Below are 24,095 nucleotides of genomic sequence, written 5' to 3'. Positions count from 1 at the left end.
TCCCGGCCTCCTAATCCTGGACCCCAAGGGTTCTGGCTCTCTGGCTGCGTGAGTGTCATCTACCATTTGGTGTTTTCCCAAGGAAGAAGAAGCCACATCCTTGTTAACATGGACTGTCACTTGAGGTTTTTTTTTTTTTATCTTAGCCATCTGACAGGTATAAGATGGAATCTTAAAGTTGTTTTGATTCATATTCCCTGAAGACTCAAAATGTCGAAAATTTCTTTAAGTACTTCTTGGCTATTAGAGGTTCTTCCATTGCGAATTCTGTTTAGATCCATACCCCATTTTTAAACTGGATTGTTTGATTTGATAATGTCTAGTTTCTTGAGTTTATATAAACATACATACATACTTTGGATATTAGCCCTCTGTCAGATGTGGAGTTGGTGAAGATCTTTTTCTATTCTGTAGGCTGCTGTTTTGTGCTTTTGATGGTGTCTTTTGCTTTTCAGTGTCATGAAGTCTCATTTATTAATTGTGGATCTTAGTGCCTGAGCTGCTGGTGTTCTGTTCAGGAAATTGTCTCATGTGTCAATGCATTCAAGGCTCTTCTCTACTTTTTCTTCTGTCAGGCTTAATATATCTGGGTTTTTTTTTGTTTGTTTGTTTGTTTGGTTTTTTTTGGTTTTTCGAGACAGGGTTTCTCTGTGTAGGCTTGGCTGTCCTAGACTCACTTTGTAGACCAGACTGGCCTCGAACTCACAGTGATCCGTCTGCCTCTGCCTCCCGAGTGCTGGGATTAAAGGCGTGTGCCACCACACCCGGCTATATCTGGTTTTATATCAAGGCCTTTGATCCACTTTGACAATTGATAAACACCTTCATTGAAGTGGCTGGATACAAAAATTAGCTAAAATAAATAAATAAATAAAATTTAAAAATAAAAAAGCAAAAACCGAAAAACATCAGTAGCCCTCCTACACACTAATAATAAATAGGCTGAGAAAGAAATCAGGGAAACAACACTCTCTACAATAGCCACAAGCAATATAAAATATCTTGGTGTAACTCTAATCAAACTAATGAATGACCTCTATGACAAGAACTTCAAGTCTTTGAAAAAATAAATTGGAGAAGATATCAAAAGATGGAAAGATTTCCCATGCTCATGGATCAGTAGGATTAACATAATAAAAGTGGCCATCTTACTAAAAGCAACTAAAGATTCAACACAATTCTCACCAAAATTCCAACACAGTTCTTCACAGACCTTGAAAGAACAATACTCAACTTCATATGGAAAAACAAAACAAAAAACCCAGGATAGCTAAAACAACCCTGTACAATTAAAGATCTTCTGGTGCCATCATGATCCCTGCTTTCCATCTGTTCTACAGAGCAATAGTATTAGCATGGTATTAGCATAAAAACAGGTTGATCAACGGAATCAAATTGAAGTTCCAGAAGTAAATCCACACACCTATAGACACTTGATTTTTGACCAACAAGCCAAAATTATACAATGGAAAAAAGAAAACAACCTTAGCAAATAGTGCTGGTCTAACTGGATGTCTACATGTAGAAGAATGCAAACAGATTCATATATATAACCCTGTACAAAACCAGATTCTTAAAATATTTTTAGTTAGCTGAGTTAGGCATGGTAGCACATGCTTTAATCTCAGCACTTAGATGTAGAGGAATGTTAATTCAGAACATGGCTGTTCTGGCAAAAGATCACATCCAAAGACTTTCTAGGTCTGTGTGATCCAGCTGGAATACAAACATGCCTTTAATCCAAGAGACAGAGGCAAAGAGATCTGAGTTCAAGGCCAGCCTGGTATAGAGCAAGTATCAGGTAAAGAAAAGCTTAGGTCCAGGCATGGTGGTACATTCCTTTAATCCCAAATGAAGGTAAAAATAGTTTGTAGAAGGAAGCACCCATGTTTGAAAGTGATGCCTAATTGAGTGACAGAAAAGGTGACAAATCAGAGAAGATTTGACAGGATAGGATATGACCAACACTCAGGAGCAGAGAAAGGAAAGAGAAGCTGCTTTAGGGGCTTCTTTCTTATTTATTTATTTATTTATTTATTTATTTTTACAGAGAGAGGAGGCAGTTTTTACCAGGACAGTAATAGAGAGATGAGTTGCAGAAAGAGAAGCCAGGTGAAGATGGAACGAGCCAGAAAATGAGAAGAAGCCAGAAGATTAGAGCAGATTGCTGAGTTAGTTTGAGGCCAAGCAGAGCAATTCCAGGCTGAGAGAGAAGCCAGATTAAATAAGTCAGCTGGGAAAGGAGTTTGAGCCAGAACAGCTGAGTTGAACCAGCCAGCCCATAGCTCAGAAAGAACAAGTAAGGGTGAGCTCATTAATCAGTAAGTCTCAGAGGCTGAAAACATTCTAGGCCTAGGTTAGATTGCATGGAGGCTAGAAGCTTCCAGGACTAGGCCTAGGTTAGCAGAAGGAGGCAGTAAGCCTCTGAGACAACAAGTGAAAAAGAATAAAAGTTACTTTTACACTTGGGAGGCAGAAACAGGCTGATCTCTGTGAGTTTAAGGCTAGCCTGGTCTACATAGTAAGTTCCAAAACAGCCAAGGCTATGTAGAGAGATGATCTTGTCTCAAACAAACAAGCAAACAAACTAGAGGCAGGAGCTGAAGCAGAGGCCATGGAGGAATGCTGCTTACTCACTTGCTTTCCATGGCTTGCTCAGCTTGCTTTTTCTTATACAGGACCACCTAACCAGGGTTGGTATTGTCAATAGGTTATTAATATTTAGCATTGATTCATAAGATTGTTAATTCAGCCTGTTAGAGTTTTAATAAGCCTTAATAGACCTGGGGCTAGGCAGATGGTAACCCCCTGTTATCTCCCAGCCACACATTCCATGCAAAATTCCCATAAATACTTGCACATGCTCCATTTGGGCTGCTTCTCTGCATCATGTCAATGCTCAGAGCAAGCTCTTCCCAGCCACGTGCCTCTTGTTCGTGCTAACCTATGGCAACCTGGTCCTTTCTCCTTCCTTCCTCTTCTCCTCCAACTCTCTCTTCCAGGATCCTTCTCCACTCCAAGCCCAAGAACCTTAGCCCCGCCCACCTCTGTCCTGCCCAGCCCACCTTAAGGGCATTGATCTCTTATGTTGTTTCCTGCTGATTTGGGGGCATAGGATACCTTTTTGGGGGCCCAAAGGAAATTGGGTGAAATGGTTAAGTAAGCTAGTAATAACATTTGTTGTCCAAAATGTTGAGAAATTGTAGACTTAATTGAAGTCCTGTTTGGAACTGTCTGAAAAGCTGGACCAGTTGGGATCCACAGCTTTCTTTGAAGCTGTCCCAGAAGGAGTCTTTAATGGAACAGCAGCTGAAGCAGGACCATGTAGAATGTTGGAATCTCTTGTGTCAGTGTCTCAGCATCCTCCAGGATGAATCCTGGTCACGTCCAATGCAACATTACCTCTGGTGTCCGGTTTTTTGCTCTGAAAACCTAATTTCTCACAAGTAATATACGGTTCTAAAATTATAAATGCATGAGATGTGTAGGATGCACAGATCAATTAAGGATGGTTTTCTGCTCTTTGTTCGAGCAGACATCTTTATTTGTAAGGCATCTATCTGTCTTAGGAGCTAGTTTGGATTGTGACCAAATTGTAAGATAATTTTTTATTTATGCCAGATAGAGGATGGCATGATGAGTCCTGAGGACTTTGTAGCCAAGGATTTGTTGGCCACGGATAGGGGATGGATAGGGGACCCTCCCCCCAGCTCAGATTGGTTTGTGGTCCCCCGGGGAAGTTTTTCCAGGAGCCCCGCCCGGACTGTGTGTCCTGCAGGCTCTGTGTTCCTAGGAAGTTTGACCCCTCCCTTTGCTCCACTGCAGCTCCTGCGAAAGTTGACCCCTGGGCAGTAGCAGGGCCACCAGTGAGGTCCGTAGAAGCTAGCCTGCCTGAGTTCCGAACTGCGCAAAGTTTGGGGGGGAAAACATCGTAGGTAAGGATCTGTGCGCGCGCCCCCACACACAACACCACCACGACCGCCACCACCATGACCACCACCACGACCACCACCACCTTTCCAGCAACTGTATTTTCACAGGCAGCCTGTGTCTGACTTAACAGGTGCTCGTAGTTAGGAGGGTTCCAAACATAGTCTAAGCACAGACAGCAAAGGGCTCAGAACCATCCAGACCGTGGCTCTTTATTCTCCTCACCAAATAATATTTAAATACATTTGTTTGTTTGTTTGTTTGTTTTGAGACAGGGTCTTTCTGTGTAGCCTTGGCTGTCCTGGACTTACTTTGTAGACCAGGCTGGCATCGAACTCACAGCAATCTGCCTTTTTAAGGGCCAGGATAGTATGAAATCTGGTTGGGTGCCATCTGTTGTAAATTTATTATGAAGAATTAACATTGGCCGGGCATGGTGACATTCGCCTTAAATCCCAGCACTCGGGAGGCAGAGGCAGGCAGATTGCTGTGAGTTTGAGGCCAGCCTGGTCTACAAAGTGAGTTCAGGATGGCCAAGGCTACACAGAGAAACCCTGTCTCGGAAAAAAAAAATTAACATTGATTCATATGATTATTAAACACACCTGCACTTCTCTCTCCTCATCCTTCTGCCCTTCCAAGCCCACGAACCTTAGTTCTGCCTAACTCTCTTCAGCCCAGCCCAGGTATGTCCATTTTATTGATCAATCAGGGATAATTTGAGACACAGTATAATTTGGTGTATGTGAGCATTTGCTTGTAGAACAGTAAAGATCTTGGAAGACAAGCAGTTAACATTTGAATACACGGTAGCTCCAAATCGACCACAAGAGGCTGGCACCACCCAGAATGGGCTGAGCCCTCCACATCAATCATCGACCTAGAAAATGCACCACATAGAGAAATGGCTTGGCAGTTAAGAGTAATAGCTGCTTTTCCAGAGGACCCAGGTTCCATGCCTAGCACCTACCTAGCAGCTAACGGCCATTTTTAACCCCAGTTTCAGGGGAAATCCAAAGCCGCCATCTGGCCTCTATTGGCACTGCATACACAGACACTCCGCGGTGCAGGCAAGACATCCATACACATCTTTTTTTTTTTTTTTTTTTCCTTAAAAGAAATGTTCCCACAGACTTGACTGCAGGCTAATCTGATGAAGTTCAAGTTCCCTCTTCCAGGTGACTCTAGTTTGTGTCAAGTTGACAAAAGCTGTCAGGCACACACCTTTATATGGGTTCCAGAGTTGAAACTCAGATTTCCAGACTTTTGTAGCAAGTGTTTTTACCCACTGCACCTATCTGGCAGCTGGGCTCTCTTCTGATTCTTTTGTTTTGGTTTATTTTGTTTTTGTTTTTTTGATATAGGGCTTCTCTGTGTCGCCCTGGCTTTCCTAGTTTATCTAAAATTTAAGTTTATTACTGTGAAGTTCATGGTCATTTCTGTCAGTATAGAAACACAGCCCTTACCTCAGAGGGACAAGAGATAGTTTATTCTGGAGCCAAACGTGAGTGGCCATGGACTGGCATACAGATTTAGGTTAACACAAATTCCATGTTCTACTGTGGAAACAGTTGCTTGAAATATTACTGGTTACAAAACAAAGAAAGTTAAAATTTGAGGTGTTTGGGCTATAGGTAGGCAGCTGACAACAGAACAGGGAAAATAACTCTACTACAGGTTTCAAATGCTGCCTGTTGATAGTTTTAGACTTAGATTAATGGGGGCTAGTGATCTGCTAAGAGCGCATTTTAAAGTTTTGATAATCTCAAGGATGCTAGGTCACATACGTGTGGGCAACAAATGGCATTCAGAGAAGTAAAAATAGCCTAAGATAATTAGGCCCCAGTCTGCAACTTTTTAACTCTCCATATCTCTATGTTTAGTCATCTGGCCTTGTAGAAACTATACCACAGGGATAGTCTCTCTTCTTTCTGCCTTCTGGGAACTTTAATTCACACCTCTTAGGGTTTTTGTTTGTTTTTGTTTTTGTTTCTGAGACAGGGATTCTCTGTGTAGCCTTGGCTATCCTGGACTCGATTTGTAGACCAGGCTAGCCTCGAACTCACAGCGATCTGCCTGCCTCTGCCTCCCGAATGCTGGGATTAAAGGCGTGCTCCTCCACGCCCGGCCTTTTTGTTGGTTCTATCCACTACTGAAAGCCAAGCATTCATTCCGTGACTACAGACTTAACGGTTGCTCCTTGTCTGAGGCAGTATTATTTGAGCAGCTTTACCGACATACTTTCTTTGCACCCATTCCTATACACTCCTTCCCCTGTTCTGGTCTCCACCTTCATGGAAGACTTTTGCCAGCTCCGGCCAAGCCTTCTCTAAATGGAGTCTGTCGGTCTACACCTTTAATGTCCGAGTGGTGTATTTGTAGTTATGGTTCCCCATCTATGGTTTGCCTTTTCATTTTCTTAATAAAACAGAACATTTTAATTTTTGTACATGCTGTGCACATCTGTGTACATGTGTGTGTATGCACATACATGTGTGAAGGTCAGAGGTCAACGTTGGGTATAGTTCCTTAGGAGCCGGCTACCTTGTTTTGAGACAAGCTGGGAGCTTACTGATGGGCTAGACATGCTGGCCAGCAAGCCCCCGGGGTCCTCTTGTCTCTACCTTCCCAGTGCTGGAGTTACAGATGCACAGATACCAGGCATAGTTTTCGATGCCAGTGCTGGTGATGGGACCCGTGTTCTCATGTCTGCCAGGGTCTCATGTTTGTCTTAGGGTCTTTATTGCTATGAAGAGATATCACGACCACGCCAACTCTTTTAAAGGAAAGCATTTCATTAGGCCTGGCTTATAGTTTAGAGGTTCAGTCCATTGTCAGCATGGCAGGAAGCATGGCGGCGTGCAGGCAGACACAGTTGGTAGTGGAGAGGTGCTGAGAGCTCTACATCTGGATTGGCAGGCAGCAGGAAGAGAGTGAGCCTGAACCCTCAAAGCCCACCCCTGGCTACACACTTCCTCCAACAAGGCCACGCCTCCCTGTGAGCCTATGGGGACCATTTTCATTCAAACCACCACACGCTTTACCAATTGAACCATAGCTCCAGCCCCAGAGCTTTTAAATTTTTGACAGTTCCAAATTTACCAATTCCAACATTTACTTTGTGTGTGTGCCATTTGAGGTGTTTGTTTTGGTTTGCTTTGTTTTTGCGCCTGGTGAAGGCACAATGTTTTCCTCCTGTGCATTCTTCTAGAAGCTTTGTGTGGCTTTCACACGCTTCAGAATAAATTCTGAGGGTCTTGTCACACAGCTGTTAGGGTCTAGCCTTTTCTATCTGGACGAACAGTTCTTGTCCCCCCGAGTTGCTTTGTGCTTTAAGTCTACATACTGGTGCCTGTGGGTTCAGAGTGAAGGCAGCCACCAGGGAGCAGGTGGGGGGGGGGATTGCCTGATGCTTCCGGGAGCTTCTTGGGTGCCCAGGGCACTGCAGGCCCAGGGACACTGTGGGTCAGGGTAGTCTGGGTGGATCTGTATGCTTCAGGGAAGCCGTGGCTGTGAAGACTTCATGTTTAGGGCTTGGAGAGAGAAGGGGAAATTGTGAGGGGTGTGAAAAGGGAACGCTGGTTATCCAGAGGCCTGTGCTGCCTGGAGGGACGACGTGGGGTACACTACAGGCATGGCCTATGGAAACCCAGCAGATATTGGAGAGAGGGGACAAAAGACTAGGGAGGCCTTGGACACTCAGTGTTTGTGTGTGCCTACGGGGACAATTGGTATCAAAAGGTTGCCAAGAGAGAAGCTGGTGTCAGGGAGAGCCATCGAGAAGAGAAGAGACCTCGGGGGACTTCCTCCAGGCAGGGGAGAAGATAGCCACTGAATAAAAGCCTTGGGTGTGGGTGGAGATAATGGGGGGTCCAAACATTCTCTCTCCACACATTAGAGGCATTACAGAGAGGACCAAGACTATCAAATTCAGGCCAGGCATGGAACCTTCTGATGCATCTGCCTCTGCCTCCCAAGTACTGGGACTAAGGATCAAGACAACCCAGGACAGAGGCAGGTGGGTCTATATGAGTTCAAAGCCAGTCTGGCCTACATAGTGGGTTCCAGGCCAGCCAGGATATATATGTCATACCTTTAGTCCCAGCACTTGGGAGGCAGAGGCAGGTGCATCTCTGTGAGGTTGAGCTTAGCCTAGTCTACATAGTGACTTCCAGGATGGCCAGTGCTATAGACTCTGTCTCAAAAACAAACACTACCTAATGCCTGAGTGGCCTGGGGCAGGCAGGCAGAGAGAAGGAAAGCAGCTGTGGGGAGGGGTGTTGAAGACTCAAAAGAAACAAAAGAAAGCTGAGAACTACAGGGACGGGGAACCTAGTGGGCAGAGGCAGGTAGAGATGAGTCCTTCCTCTGTGTGTCTGCTGTCAGGGTGGAGTGACTGTTCTGAGCCACTGGCCCTTTCCTCTGACTTGATGTCTGTTTCTCTTTTGCAGATTTAAAACAAGGAATCCCCCAAGATTTGTCTTGTTCCCCCAAATTAGACAAATACAAAATAGCAAGACAGTTAACAGAAAAGGCCATCAAGGTAAATGTGTTTTGGGGACTCAAGGGTGGGTGTACTAATTTTTTTTTTAATGGAAATTATTTTGGGATTTCATCTGGGTATTGGCCTGACTAGATGACTTCCTCCTCTGTGAGATGGTACCATTATCATTTTTGACTTTGTCTGAGTCTCCTGTGTAACCCTTGCTGGCAGCCATCACCTCCCTGCGCCCTGTGAACTTATACAGCCATATTGTTGGTGGTGGACATCCATATGACTTCCCCACCAAAAGGCAGTTTGGCAGGGCCACCTGTCCCACATATCTCCTGCGGGTACCAGAACTTAGCTCCAGGCATCTTCTGAGTATTCTCCTGGGTAGGGTCAGATCTTCCAGTGGGACAAGGTTAGGCATCTCTGTTGCCTAGCAACACAAATTTATCTATAGAAAACAGCACTGCAGTGTCTCTGTCTGGCATCTCTGTGCTGGGAACTGGGCTCAGCTTATCTCTCTGTTCATGTCCCTGTAGTGGGATCTGGGCTTAGTTCGAGTTTCTATCTTGGGTCCCTGTGATAAGGTCTGAGTTCAGGTTATCTGTTTGTGTCTCAGTGACAGAGTCTGGGCTGTGGTGGCGGTTTGGTGGCTGACAAAGATCTCACTCAGGTCCAGTGTCAGGCTAACCATCGCTCACTTCCTGGGTGTGTATCTGCCTCCAGTTGTTTGGGAGTCAGAGGAAGCTTTTATAGGCATTTGTGGTTCAAGTCTCTGTTAGGGACACCCTGCTGAGGTGAGAACCCCGGGAGATTCACTGTTCATCCATCAGAGTCCACTGAGTCAGGACCTCAATGACATCTCCACCGTTATCATGTTTGTAGGATGATGACAGTGATTGTGGTATGATGTCCTGTCACCTTGCTGGTTAGAGTCCTGGGAGGGTGTCCTGCATGCATGGCCCATTGGGTCTGTATGTCTGCTGCAGGACTCCAGTGGCGCTGAGACACTCCTCCTGCCTGATCCCAGCTGACCCTGCCCTTCCCTGACCCCACTAGTGACTGAGTACAAGCCATGTCACTGCTTTCACCTAGCAGGTGGCTTGGTGCCCACATAAATATCAGCTTCCCCTTCCCTCCCTCACCCTACCCCACCCCCACCCCTGCTGTGGCTACATAAAACACCAGAGGCTTCGTATTTCATTAAGAAAAGAAGTTTAAGCCTGGCATGGTAGCGCATGCCTTTAATCCAAGCACCTGGGAGGCAGAGGCAGGTGGATCGCTGCGAGTTCGAGGACAGCCTGGTCTACAAAGCGAGTCTAGGACAGCCAAGGCTACACAGAGAGACCCTGTCTCGAGAAACAACAAAAACAAAACAAAACAAGAAGAAAAGAGGTTTATTTGTCCCTCAGTTTTAAAGGCTAAAAACCAGAGCTTGAGCAGCTCAGCCCACTTGGCTGTGTCACACAGTGGCAGGTGACATCGTTGTAGGCGTGTAGGAGGGAAGATCAGAGGGAGAAAGGGACCTGGCTAACCCTAACTACCTGCTCACTGTGTGAGAGCTCCTAACTACCTGCTCACTGTGTGAGAGCTAGCTCACATTTACCCTTCCTAGGGCATGTCCCCACTCAACCCCCATGCTGGTGACTATGCCACGAGCACACAAGGCCTTTGGGGACATGCGATGATCAAGGCCTATCAATGACCGTACCTTCCCTGACTTTCTCTCAGCTGGATAGACTGAGGTGGACAGTTTCTTTCTCCCACCAGCTGCCACCTACCTTCTCATCCACACGAAGCCAGCCGTCTCCCAGTGGTGACCCAGGGCTTCTGGGCTGGCCCTGGCCCTTTCTGTCATTCTGAATGCAGGCACCCAGAGCTCTTCTTTTTTTAATTATTATTATTATAGATTTATTTATTTATTATTATGTATACAGAGCTCTGCCTGCATGTACACCTGCAGGCCAGAGGAGGGTATCAGATCACATTATAGATGGTTGTGAGCCACCATGTGGTTGCTGAGAATTGAACTCAGGACCTCTGGAGGAGCGGTCAGTGCTCTTAACTGCTGAGCCATCTCTCCAGCCCCACCCATAAGTCTTAGAAACATGAAACACGCTCTCTTGTCTTGGTGGTGCTTTTACTGTGTTAAAGACACCATGACTAAAAACAACTTGGAGAAGAAAAAGTTTATTTTGTGCTACAACAGGCTTATATTCCACCAACTAGCTAAGTCAGGGCAGGAACTGAAGGCAGGAACCTGGAGAGAGGTCCCGAAAGAGGCTTGCTACTCAATGGCTTGCTCCTGTGCTTTGCTCAGCCTGCTTTCTTATACAACTTGGAAGGACTGCCTGTCCAGGGGTGGCACCACCCACAGTGGGCTGGAACCTCCTTCATCTATTGTCAACCAAGGAAATGCCCCCATGGGCTTGCCCGAAGGCCAATCCGTTGGAGGGGTTTCCACAACTGAGGTTCGTCTGCCCAAATGACTCTAGCTTGTGTCAAGTTGACATAAAACTAGCCAGAACACTCACTTTTCCATAAAAGAGGGCCATCCTGGGAGTCTTATTCTCTAGACCCGTAGGCTTGCTTAGCTCTGTATCCCACCTGTGTTCCAAGTCCAGAAATCCTGAATGGGGGCCACCATGACAGCTGACAGGAAGTGCCAGCTTTCTACAATGTATGCCCAAGTATGTGAATAGGTGTGTAAAGGTGATTGCCTCTGTAATCCAGACCTGACAATTAACATACATGTGCAGCAACTGTGGGGTGTCTTTGAAGCTCCCACACATATGTAAGCGCACACACACACCCTTTCTTTTCTTTTCTTTCCTTTTTTTTTAGTTTTTCAAGACAGGGTTTCTCTGTGTAGCCTTGACTGTCCTGGACTTGCTTTGTAGACCAGGGTGGCCTTGAACTCACAGCAATCCTCCTGCCTCTGCCTCCCGAGTGCTGGGATTAAAGGCGTGCGCCACCACGCCCGGCTTCTTTTTTTTCTTTTTTTTGGTTTTTCAAGACAGGATTCTCTGTGTTAGCCTTGGCTGTCCTGCACTGGCTTTGTAGACCAGGCTGGCCTCGAACTCACAAGAGATCCACCTGCCTCTGCCTCTCGAGTGCTGGGATTAAAGGCATGCGCCACCACGCCTGGCCACACATTCTTTTTGCATACTGAAGACACTCCTGTGCTCTCTGGCCAGAGTGTCATTCTCCCATGGTGTAGTGTGGTCTGTCCTAGACCAGACTCACCTCAATCCCCTTGTTGTTGAGTGTGTCAGTTAAAACATAGCTGTTTTCAGGAAAAGAAGATTTTCTCCATCTATGGACACTACCCTGTCATCCGGGCCGCACTGCGAAGAAAGGGCTGGGTTGAGAAGAAGTTCCAATTCTTGCCCAAAGTCCTTCAGAATGTTGAAGGCGAAGGTAAAGGGCACAGGGGTGGACTGTCAGACTCGCCTCATCCCATGTAGGATTGTTGATGTATGGCCCAAAAAGTCAGCCATCCTAGGTGTGGTGTCCCTACCTATCCACTGGCATCTGTCTGCATTGTATCCACCACCCTCCCAACCCCACACATCCCAAGTGGCTGCACTCCTACCATGGTACCAGTCACTTTTTGGTGTCCCCATGACCACACCCAGCCCTAGCCATTCTTTCTCCAGGTCCATCCCCCCACCAGGGCCATTCCTCAGGTCCCCAGAGTTCAGACTGGTCCTCCCTAGACTCATGCCCCAGTCTCTACTGTCTCCCACCCTGAGGGTCATCTGGCCTCCAGTACCCCCTTCAGTCCTGACCTAGCACAACCTACGCGGGATGCTATGCAAGATTCTGGGGGAAACGGGCATATATGGCCTCCACAGCATAGCCCTCAAAGAAAGCCTGGTGCCCCAGAGGAAGCCTCACCTGGAGCTTTTAGTAGACAAGTGGCATCAACGTCTTCCTCCTGTTTTGTTTGCAGATAATAAAGGCGCTGAGACCAAAGAAAATCAAGAAATCGCCCTGGAGAGATTAGACGATATCCACGATGTGATGGTAGGCCCCGTGGCCTGGTACCCGGGTAGAGCAGGGCCTTTGTAAGGCACAGCATCCTGGGCAGAAGTGAGACTCCATATGGGGACATGAGCCCTGGGGAATCTGGCTTCCTTGTAGCCTGCAACCCACACTGACTAACATGAGTGAAGGCTTATGAGACTGTGGACCATGAAGTCCTGTGGCCTGTGGGCAAGGCCATGGGGGCATTTCCTCTACAGACAATAGATGTGGGAGGACTCAGCCCCCACAACTTAGTGGTGGGGGCTGGGGTGGGGCATACACTTATAAGATGGAGGTAGAAAGGGCCTGACCAGTGAGTAGATGGGGTCTCTGGTAATGCAGCCGTTGTACTCCAGACACCTCTAGCCTGGGTCTTCTGAAACTCTCCTACATCTTCTATAAAGAGGAAAAAAAAATGTTAGCCATGGAGTGGAAGTTTTTGCCGTACATGTAATTTAAAAGATCAGATAAACAGAATGTCTGTGTATAAGATATCATAAATCAGTGCTAAAAAAAATAATAATAATAAAATAGCTTGCAGGTGGGCCTGGAGAGATGGCTCAGCGGTTAAGAGCACTGACTGCTCTTCCAGAGGTCTTGAGTTCAATTCCCAGCAACCACACACGGTGGCTCACAACCATCTATAATGTGATCTGATGCATGCTGTATACATAATAAATAAATCTTTTTTTAAAAAAAGCTTGCAGGTGATTGTAAGGATATTAGCTTTATGGAGTTAATCCCATTTTTATAGCCAGCTGTACACTTAAACTAGTTTATTCTTCTGTGAATACCAGATCCTGAGCCCTTCCCCGGCTCTGTACAGTGGAGAAAAGCTGCCTCCTAGGGGTTCTGGGAGAAAGCTTCCTCTGGACCATACTCCTGGGTCTAAGAACACCACAGTCACCTCTAATCAGCAGATAGCACATGTCTAAGCCCCACATAGATACCAGGGTAGGAAGAGTTCAAATTCACCTTCAGCCTCAAGTTGAGAAAAGCAGCTGGCTTCTGGGCATCAGACACCCCTTGTGGTTGGAGTTTGTCCCCGTACCAACATGGGTGGCCCTCAGGAGTCATGTCACCTCAGCTAAGATGGAGCATACAGCCGTTAGCCGTCACAGTATTGGCCGAGCTTCTGACCCACTCCCAACCCTCAGCCGTGCCCCAGCCTCCCAAAGAAGCAGAGCCCTCCTTGAGTGCTGGTTGTTGATAGACGGCTCTTCTTGCCAGTCCAGGTTGGTAAAGAACGAGATGCCATACCTCCTCTGGACTATCAAAAGGGACGTTGTGGACTACCATAGCCTGACCTGTGACCAGATGCTGAACCACTATGGGAAGACGGCATCATTCACTACCAAGGTGGCTTGATGGGGGGGCCTGGGGCTCAGGCTGAGTGGGTGGGCCATCTACAGCCAGGAGAGCCACAGGGATTGGTCTGTGATACAGGCTCCTCCCCAAGACACCCACCACTTCCTGTCCCACGTGCATGCCCACTTGCACCTCATTCCCCTCCCCCCACTCCTCTCTCTCAAACATGGGTCCCCGGTGAGGCTGTTCACTGAGGTCCCCAATGCACTGCTCTCTCTCTCTGGAGATTGGACTGTGTCTGAACATGAGGAGTCTGCCTTGGTACGTCCAGGCCAACCCCAACACCTTCTTTCCACGTTGCTATGGCCTCTGCACTGAGAGCGAGAAGCAGGAATTCTTGGGTGAGTGACTAGTGACCTTCTGAGGCACCACACTTCCCTGGGAAAAGGACTACCGTCTCTGGCCCACTTAGTAAGGGCCAGGCCAGAAACTTCCACAGGCAACGTTGATAGTATGGGAGGAGATACCTGAATCTGACAGAAGCTCTAGAGCTAAGTGTGAGGCCTCCAGCAGCACTGGCTCAGAGCAGCACCACCTACTTTCCAATCTCTGTGGAGAAGCTGCTGCTCAGAGCCTGGGCTCACCCGGAGCTTAGGCCTGCAAGATGCACAGCTGTGCCGCTATGCTTATGTGCTGGGTGAGTGCAAGTAAGACCCCTCAGTGGAGGAGGGCTCCACTCTAGATGGTCCAGGATGCCCAGAGAGACCCCTTAGATTCCTCAGATGATCCTGACACTGTATCAAGGGGACTACTGGGAATGTCCCTCAGGTCTCTGAGGGGCTGTGGGGTAGTGGCAACAGAAAACAGAGGAGAAGGGGGAAGAGAACCTTGGCTGGAAGGAAGAGCTGACAGGACTGGGTGTGAGGAGGGAGGCCCATGTGGCGTGCTCTGCGGCCACTCTGCTCTGGGTGGGCAGTGCGAGCGAGGCCTTGCCTTTCTTCCAGATGATTTTCGGCGCACGGTGGCTTCCAGCATCCTCAAGTGGGTAGTCAACCAACAGAATTACTACAGCAAAGTCAAGAGCAAGAATAAGAAAGAGGAGGCCAAGAATGGTGACCCCAGCCCCAAGAAAGGTACGCACCTATGGGGCGTGGAGTCTCTGGTCAACGGCAAAGGTCTTTAGCTGGTGAGGCGGAGTCTCCATGGCTGATGGACGGGCTTTGTGGGAGGAGATAGCAATGCTTCCGGTTCATCTCTGATTCTCACAGCCTGTCTTTTGTTTTGACTGTAGGCTGAGACCTAGGTCATCCTATTTGCACAGCATATCAGTACCAGGCACCCTTGTCCTGTGATCATGCTAAATCCTGTGCCCCAGCTGCACTATCTAGGCAGGGGCCACTGCTGTGACCCTTCATATGGTCCCCAGAAGAGGACCACAGTAGTGGCAGTTCTGTGTGATGTAGGCACACAAGCAGACATCTGGGTTTAAGGAGATTTTTTGGTTTTTTTTTTTTTTTTAATGTTGTTGTTGTTTTGTTTTTAGAACAGTTTTAGGCTAACAGCAAAATTGAGCAAAAGGTACATTGGTTTCCTATCCATCCTGGTCCCTATGTACCCTACTGTCAATGTCCCCACTCCAGAGGTACATTTGTTTAAACTATTGGAAAGTAAACTTTGGTGTGTTAAAATTTTTTAAAGGATGTATTTGAGAAATAACTTGTTAATAAGGCAGCTTCAGGCTGTGGGTGGAGGCTTTTGCGGCATGGATGGGGGTTGGTTACAGCTGCACTGTCCAGGTAGGGACAGTCAATACATGTGACTAAGGAGCCCTGGCTGCATATGCTTAGTTAGCTGAGGTCATTCCTGCAGCTCCCGGCCCTTTTCCTTGTCTCCGTGGTCCTAGCCTTTTCAGGATCTCTACAGTGGAGACCTCACAGTGTGCAGCCTATTCACACTGGTGAGCTTAGCAAAGGCTTTCGAGTTTCATCCACGCTTGCTGCTTTATGATCAGGGCTCCATAGTTCAAGGTACCGACATGCCAGACTATTTATCCATTCACCCACTGAAGGCCTTTCTTTTTCTTTCTTTTCTTTTTTTTTTTTTTTTTTTTTTTTTTTTTTTTTTGGTTTTTCGAGACAGGGTTTCTCTGTGTGTAGCCTTGGCCATCCTGGACTCACTCTGTAGACCAGGCTGGCCTCGAACTCACAGCAATCCGCCTGCCTCTGCCTCCCGAGTGCTGGGATTAAAGGCGTGCGCCACCACGCCCGGCTTTCTTTTCTTTTTTTGCTTGCTTTCTTTCTTTTTTTTCTTTTTTTTTTTTTTTTAATTTTTTTTTTTATTAATTTATTCTTGTTACATCTCAATGTTTATCCCATCCCTTGTATCCTCCCATTCCTCCCCCCCCCCCCATTTTCCCATTATTTCCCTGCCCTATGACTGTTCCTGAGGGGGATCACCTCCCCCTATATATTCTCATAGGGTATCAAGTCTCTTCTTGGTTTCTTTCTTTTTTTTTTTTTTTTCTTTTTCAAGACAGGATTTCTCTGTGTAGCATTGGCTGTCCTAGAATCGCTTTGTAGACCAGGCTGGCCTTGAACTCACAGTGATTCGCCTGCCTCTGCCTCCCAAATGCTGGGATTAAAAGTGTATGTGCCACCACCGCCCGGGCACTGAAGGATTTTTATCATGGGTAAAACGGTTACAGACCTCTATGTCCAAGCTTTCACAGGCATTGAAATAATACTTCAATTTGTTTGAATAAATTATAAAAGAGCATGGTTGCTGGATGTTACAACAATAGCGCATCAAGTCATCAGCACATTTTTTTCCAGGACAAATCCCAAGGTGCCAGTGTTCTGGGTTTTGAGCCTTGTCTAGGTCTGTAGGAGTGTCACACTGTTGTCGTTTGTAGCTCACTAGTGACGTGATATCAAGCATCTTTTCCTATGTCATCAGTCAGCTGTACATCTTCTCTTGTGATGTGTCTGCTTCCTGAATTCGGCTGCTCCATTTTCTTACTAAGTTTCAGGAGTTCTTTGCAGACTTTGGTAGTGTTTCTCTGTGGGATATGTGCGGATATCGCCACCCCGTCTTTGGCTTGTTTCCTCATTCCATTGAAGATGACTTTCATACAGCAGATACTTTCAATTTTAGAGTTTGATGAAGCGAGGTCATCAGCCATTTCTTTCCGGACCAAGCCTTCAGCGGTGTATCTGAAAGTAGTCAATGGAAATCTCTAGATGTTTCGTCAAAGAGTCTTGTGTCTTCTCATCTTGCGTGTACATATATTATCCCTTTAGAATTCACTTTTTTTTTCTTTCCTTGGTTTTTCCAGACAGGGTTTCTCTGTATAGCCTTGGCTCTCCTGTACTCACTTGTAGACCAGGCTGGCCTTGAACTCACAAAGATCCACCTGCCTCTGCCTCCCAAGTGCTGGGATTAAAGGTGTGTGCCACCACGCCCAGCTGGAATTCACTTTTTTGAGGTTGAGCTCTGTGTCCAGATCTGTGTTTTAATGGTGTGTGTGTGTGTGTGTGTGTGTGTGTGTGTGTGTGTGTGTGTGTGTGTGTGTGTGTGTATACGAGGGTGCAGGTACCCACAGAGACCACAAGTGCTGCTCTCATTTGAAGCTGGTGTTACACACAGTTGTGAACCTCCTGACACAGGTTCTGGATGCTAAACACTGGTCCTCTTCAAGAGCAGTCCAGACCCCAAACCACTAAGCCATTTTCCCAGCATCATCTATCACTACATACACTTTCCCAGCACTGGTATCTAGCACCATTATCTGAGAAGATATCTTTACTGCAATGTTTTATTTGTTCATTTGTAACATACAAGTTGACCAGATCTGTGTGTGTGTGTGTGTGTGTCTTTGGGGAAAGGTTCTGTATCCATAACCTATGCGTTCTTATGACAAATTGTACTGCCTTTTTTGTTGTTGTTGTTGTTGTTGTTTTGTTTTTCAAGACAGGGTTTCTCTGTGTAGCCTTGTCTGTCCTGGACTCACACTGTAGACCAGGCTGGCCTCGAACTCACAGGAATCCACCTGCCTCTGCCTCCGAGTGCCGGGATTAAAGACGTGTGCCACCACCGCCGGGCAAATTGTACCATCTTAACCACTGCAGAGGTAAGTCCTGGATGCCCCCACCTTGTTCTCCTTTGGTGCATAATGAGTGGTTCTGGTCTTAGACTTTAGGACCCACTTGCTGACATTCTCATCTTTCTGTGACTTTGGCCATGCTTAGAGCAGGTTGGGGAGAATGGACGCTTTCACACGGGATTTCCACATTTGTTTACATGGAATAGCTTTCTGTTATCAGTATCTGTTATCAGAGTTTGAACTCCATCCCCCTATCTATGCTTATTTTGTTATTTTTGCTTAAGAATTATATTTTGGTCTGGCGTGGTGGCTCACACCTTTAATCCTAACGTTCAGGAGGCAGAGGCGGGAGAATGGATTGCTGTGAGTTCAAGGCCAACCTGGTCTACAAAGAGAGTTCCAGGACAGCCAGGGCTATTACACAGAGAAACCCTGTCTCAAAAAACAAAACAAAACAAAAAAGATATTTTCAGACTGTCAGTGGTGGTGTACATCTTTAATCCCAGCACTCAGGAGGCAGAGGCAGGTAGATCTCTGAGTTTGAGACCAGCCTGGTTTACAGAACAAGTTCCAGGACAGCCAGAGCTACACAGAGAAGCCCTATCTCAAAAACAAACAAACAAACAGAACAGAACAAAATCATATAATATAAATGGAATTGTTAAAAGGAAAGTGACATATTGCAGCCACTTACACTTCCAGGACTCTGTTGAATCTTTTGTGTTTTTCTACAAAGGCAATCATATGATCTGTTAGAAAAGACAGCTTTGTACCTTTTATTTCTTCCTCTTGTCTTATTGCACTTGTTAGGCTACTTTACTTGCTGAAAAAAAATCAGTGGTAAGAGGGGACCTATAATGATGTCCCTTCTCTCGCTTCCAGCATTAGTAATTTGTTTCTTCTCTTGACAGGGTTTCTGTGTGTAGCTTGGCTGTCCTGGACTTGCTTTGTAGACCAGCCTGGCCTTGAACTCACAGCAATCCACCTGCCTCTGCCTCCCTAGTGCTGGCATTACAGGCATGTGCCGCTGCACCTGGCTCTTCTCTCTTTTTCTTAACCTGGCTAGGGCTTAATTTATTGTATTGTTCTTTTCGAAAATCTAGATTTAGAGTGGCTCACACCTGTAATCCCAGCACTCCGGGAGGCAGAGGCAAAGGCAGAGGCAGATAGATCACTGTGAGTTCTAGGCTAGCCTGGTCTACAGACTTAATTCCAGGACAGCCAGGGTTACACAGAGAAACCTAACTGGAAAAACAAAAGAAAATTTAAAAACCCAAAACTAGATTTAGGACTCATTAGTTTTTTTTTTTTCTTCTATTGTTTACTGTTTTCACTTTCTACCCTAATTTTTATTAATTTCTTCCATTTACTTTGGGTTTAATTTTCTTTTCTTTTTCTCACTTTCTAGCTAAATCACTAATTTTATAAGAAATCATTGATTTAAATATTCTAAGTCCTACTATGGTGCCATCCCACAAACTTTGTAAGTTGTGATTCCATTGTTTGTTTGTTTATTTGTTTGTTGTGTTTTGTTTTGTTTTTCAAGACAAGGTTTCTCTGTGTAGCCTTGGCTGCCCTGGAGTCACTTTGTAGACCAGGATGGCCTCGAACTCACAGCGATCCATCTGCCCCTGCCTCCCGAGTGCTGGGATTAAAGGTGTGCATGCCCCACCACCGCCTGGCTGAGCTCTCTCTTGAGGACCCTGTATATGCTGCTGTTAGGGACTGCAGTAGCATGTATATGCTTCTGTTAGGGAATGCAGTAGCATGTATATGCAGCTGTTAGGGAATGCAGTAGCATGTATATGCAGCTGTTAGGGAATGCAGTAGCATGTATAGGCTGCTGCTAGGGAATGCAGTAGCATGTATATGCAGCTGTTAGGGAATGCAGTAGCATGTATATGCAGCTGTTAGGGAATGCAGTAGCATGTATAGGCTGCTGCTAGGGAATGCAGTAGCATGTATATGCAGCTGTTAGGGAATGCAGTAGCATGTATATGCAGCTGTTAGGGAATGCAGTAGCATGTATATGCAGCTGTTAGGGAATGCAGTAGCATGTATATGCAGCTGTTAGGGAATGCAGTAGCATGTATATGCAGCTGTTAGGGAATGCAGTAGCATGTATAGGCTGCTGTTAGGGACTGCAGTAGCATGTATATGCAGCTGTTAGGGACTGCAGTAGCATGTATATGCAGCTGTTAGGGACTGCAGTAGCATGTATATGCAGCTGTTAGGGACTGCAGTAGCATGTATATGCAGCTGTTAGGGACTGCAGTAGCATGTATAGGCTGCTGTTAGGGAATGCAGTAGCATGTATATGCAGCTGTTAGGGACTGCAGTAGCATGTATAGGCTTCTGTTAGGGACTGCAGTAGCATGTATATGCAGCTGTTAGGGACTGCAGTAGCATGTATATGCAGCTGTTAGGGACTGCAGTAGCATGTATATGCTGCTGTTACATCCAGTTGATAGCTGGTGCTGTTGCATCCCGCTGTCTTTAGCAATGTTCTGCTTGCTGCTCCCTCCCTCCCTCCCTTCCCAGGCAAGTCTTGAACTCACCTGGTTCTAACCATTTGTTCCTTCTCTCTCCTTCCTTTTCTCTGTTGTACTGTGGATTAAACCCAGGGCTTCACACATACTGGGCTTACTACTCATAGCCCACCCCTTGTTAAATTTTGAGACAGGGTCACAGTTACTTAGGCTGGTCTTGAGCTCACTGTGTAAACCAGGTAAGTCTTAATCTGTGGTCAGTCTACCTCAGACTCTGGTACAGCTTAGATGGCGGGCCTGAGACTCAGGCCCATCCGAACCTGCCCATTTCTGATATAGGGGGGTTGAAATCTTCTATGATGAATATATTTCAGTTTGTCCTTTTTTTTTTTTTTTTAGACCGGGTTTTTCTGTATAGCCTTGGCTTTGTAGACCAGGCTAGCCTTGAACTCACAGAGATTCACCTGCCTCTACCTCCTGGGTGCTGGGATTAAAGGTGTGCACCACCACGTCCTGCTCAATCTCTTTACTTTTAGTCTAAGGTAGCTTTGTATTTAATGCAAGTTTCTTAGAGAAAATAGTTTGTGTCTTATTTGATCTACTATGTAAATCTGTGTCTTATCGGGTGTGTGTGGGCCACTATATAAACCCTGGGTATTGTTGTGAGATCCTGGGGGCCCTTCAGCCATAACGACACCAAGACCTTTTAATATTTCAAAGCACAGGCCTTAGCTAGGCAGACTCTCGACTAGCTCATCTAAGTTAACCCGACCACCTAGCCCCATCCAGCCAATGTCTCCTCTAACGTCTCCTGGTGAAAGGGATTCCCTCTTTTTTCTTCCCAGAGTTCCTTTCTCTCTCCCGGGTAGTCCTTCCTCCCTCCCACTTCTCTCTCTGCCCGGCTGTAGACTGCCAAAAACTTTTATTATCTAATCAGGGATAATTTGGGAGGCAGGGTTTATGCATGAGAATTTGCTCATAGGCCAGTAAGGATCTTAGAGGGCAAGCATTTAATAGCTGAACACATAGTAGCTCCAGGTTAACCAACAGCCATTGGTATTGGAGGTGATTGTCCATGTAGCCCCTCCGCTGTTACTGTTTTCTCTCTGTCTGCTGCTCTTTATGTTTCCATTGTTTCCCTCCTCTCCTTTTCCATCTTCTGTGGCACTGCTGTCAGAGTTCACTTCCACAGCCACGTTTTTCTGCTGCCATTCATCCCACGAAGGCTTCCACGCCAGTGAGTTATGATTCATTCTCTCTCTCCCTCTCTCTCTCTCTCTCTCTCTCTCTCTCTCTCCCTCCCTCCCTCCCTCTCCAATTTTGGGGGAATTGGTTTTGTCTTTTACTTCGCTTCTTTGGAGGATAGGAGTTGGTTGTTCAGATCAATTTTTTTTTTTTTACTTAAGAATTCTCACGTGTTGAAGCCAGACGTGCCACATTCATTTTTTAAAAAAATGGTTTTGTTCTGTGAATGTCCCATGCCTGTTGTACTGTCTGCAACTGCCACCTAAATGTAGCACTCTTGCTTTGCAGCATGTTCCGTGAGCTTGTGCCCATCACACCACTCCTTAGTGCCATGCCTCTACCAACACTGTGCTTGAAGCCCCCAGCTGTCTCCTGTCTGTGCTGCAGCCCTGCCAGCTCCCTGGGAAACCCACAGAAACTCCGCAGCTGGCCAAGGAGGAGTGTCAGCCTACTGGCCATATTCTTGAGGCCACTTGAAGTTCACTTTCACTCAACAGTGGTCCTGAGTCACTGAGTCACGAGGTTGAGAGAGATAAGATACTGTGTAAGGGTTCAGGTGCCAGGACCTACCAATGCCCCCTGTGTGGTCCAGGGAGCTCTGTAGTGATAAGAATTGGCACTCAGGGCAGCTCCAAGTGCTCACAGGTGTCAGAGAAACACAGAGTACAGGGAATTTGATCAGAAAGCATGCTTTTTATGACAATTCAGAAATACTGTTGTTAAAGTAACTTTTATTCATCTGGTATAATTGTCTTGGAGGCTTACCTCTCTGTCTGCTAACCTAGACCTTATCCTGGAAGCTTCTAGCCTCCATACAATCTAACCTAGGTTTAGAATGCTTTCAGCCTCTGAAACTTACTGCTGAAAAAGCTCACCCTTTCTAGCTTTTTCTTAACTCTGGTTGGTTCTTCTCAGCTATTCTGGCTCAAACTCCTCTCCAGGCTGACTGATTCCATCTGGCTTCTCTCAGCTCTCACTGAGTTGCTCTGCTCGGCCTCCGACTAACGCTGACAATCTGTTGTAGTCTTCTGGCTCCTTCTCATCCCCTGGCTCATTCCGTCTTCACCTGTGTCTAGTTCGTTCTCTCTTCAACCTCTCTTTGTAAAACTCTCCCAGTAAGCACTGCCTCTGAATTCCGTGGACTAAACTTTCAGGAACTCAACTCCATTCTCAATTTACTCTCAACTGAACTGCCTGACCAGAACTGACCAGAATTCAGAGATCTGCATGCCTGTCTCCTAAATCCGAGGATTAAAGGCATGTCTGTACTCCAGTTGGATCACACAGACCTAGGTCTTTGGATGTGATCTCTTGCCAGAGCAGCTATGTTCTGAATTAAAATGCCTTTACATACTATCTCCTCTCTGTCATGACAGCCATATCCAGTTTCAGAGTGTGAGCTCCTGATAGCAACTGTGGTGCTAAACAGAGGTGCTGTGGTGGTGAACAGGGGAGGAAGTGTAGCACCAGAGGAGAGGTGGTAGGAATGTGAGGCAGCCTCTGTGCCCCCGGTGGTGATTACGCTCAGTGCATGTGTGTAGGCTCAATTTTCTTAACAAATATATTTTATTATGAACTTATTAACCGAGAGTACCTCACTTATAACCCAACTAACCTAAACAATAGGAAAAAGAAGATTAAAGAATATAATAATGAAACTATAAGGATATCAGTTCCAAGGAATGATTCTCCTGGTATAATCAGCAGGATTTCTTCTGCTGGAACCTGGAGTAACCATAACCCAGAACCTCAGCTGGAGCCCAGAGCCCCAAAGCCTTCCCTTGAGCGGTTCTCTCTAGGAGCGTCTCAAAGTGGAGCGATGAACAGCCAAAACTATCCCAAGTCTCCAAAGGCCCCACCTCTTGTTTTTGGCTCACATTTATACCTCCTCTCAGCATTTGTTCAAGGATGTTTTTCAGCTGCTTAATAACCAATCTCCCCCACACGGTGGTTGGACTTCTAAGGGGATAAACATCACCTGCTCTTTCACAAGTCTTTTTCTCATCCCCTACTTGTGATCTTAAAAAAAAAAAAAAAAAAAAAAAAAGTTTATCTTTCCTTCATCTCCCCCTTTCTATTAAATAAAATAAGCTATAAACAACAATAATTATAAGAATTATCCATTAAGTCACATTTACAAGGACCAGTCCATTTGTAGTTAACAATTTTTAAGAAATAATTCCACTATCTGTCCTATGCTACTGATTCTTATCCTAATGTCTAAAGTTTTTTTCACTAAAATTATGTTAATACTGTGACTATCTAGTCTTCAACCCCATCAGAGACCCCAGAAGGAAAAACTATCTAATATGAAGGAAGTGCAGGCAAGCAACTTCCAAAAGTATGGGCAGGCCAGAGAACTGACTATCTGGACAGTCACAAGTTCCTCTCCATCATCAGGGCATCCAGTCTTCAGCCAGCAGGCCCAAGGCATCTGACAGACTGCTTCTGCACTGTCACAAGTTTCTCTCCATCATAGGTGCATCCCGCCTTCAGCCAACCA

At 46.1% G+C, this 24,095-nt stretch overlaps 1 protein-coding gene across 1 annotated transcript in view; it reads left to right on the top strand.

Moving 5' to 3' along the window:
- The window catches only part of Ttll8 (tubulin tyrosine ligase like 8), a 45,002-nt gene that overhangs the window by 8,068 nt on the left and 12,839 nt on the right, over positions 1-24,095 (top strand). The window contains 6 exon segments of the mRNA XM_051159420.1: positions 8,382-8,473; positions 11,716-11,839; positions 12,375-12,448; positions 13,679-13,807; positions 14,043-14,157; positions 14,761-14,889. Coding sequence (XP_051015377.1) covers positions 8,382-8,473; positions 11,716-11,839; positions 12,375-12,448; positions 13,679-13,807; positions 14,043-14,157; positions 14,761-14,889 — 663 coding nt within the window.

Source organism: Acomys russatus, chromosome 17, assembly GCF_903995435.1.
Source record: "Acomys russatus chromosome 17, mAcoRus1.1, whole genome shotgun sequence".
Lineage (NCBI taxonomy): Eukaryota > Metazoa > Chordata > Mammalia > Rodentia > Muridae > Acomys > Acomys russatus.
This window is presented reverse-complemented; position numbering and strand designations above follow the sequence as displayed.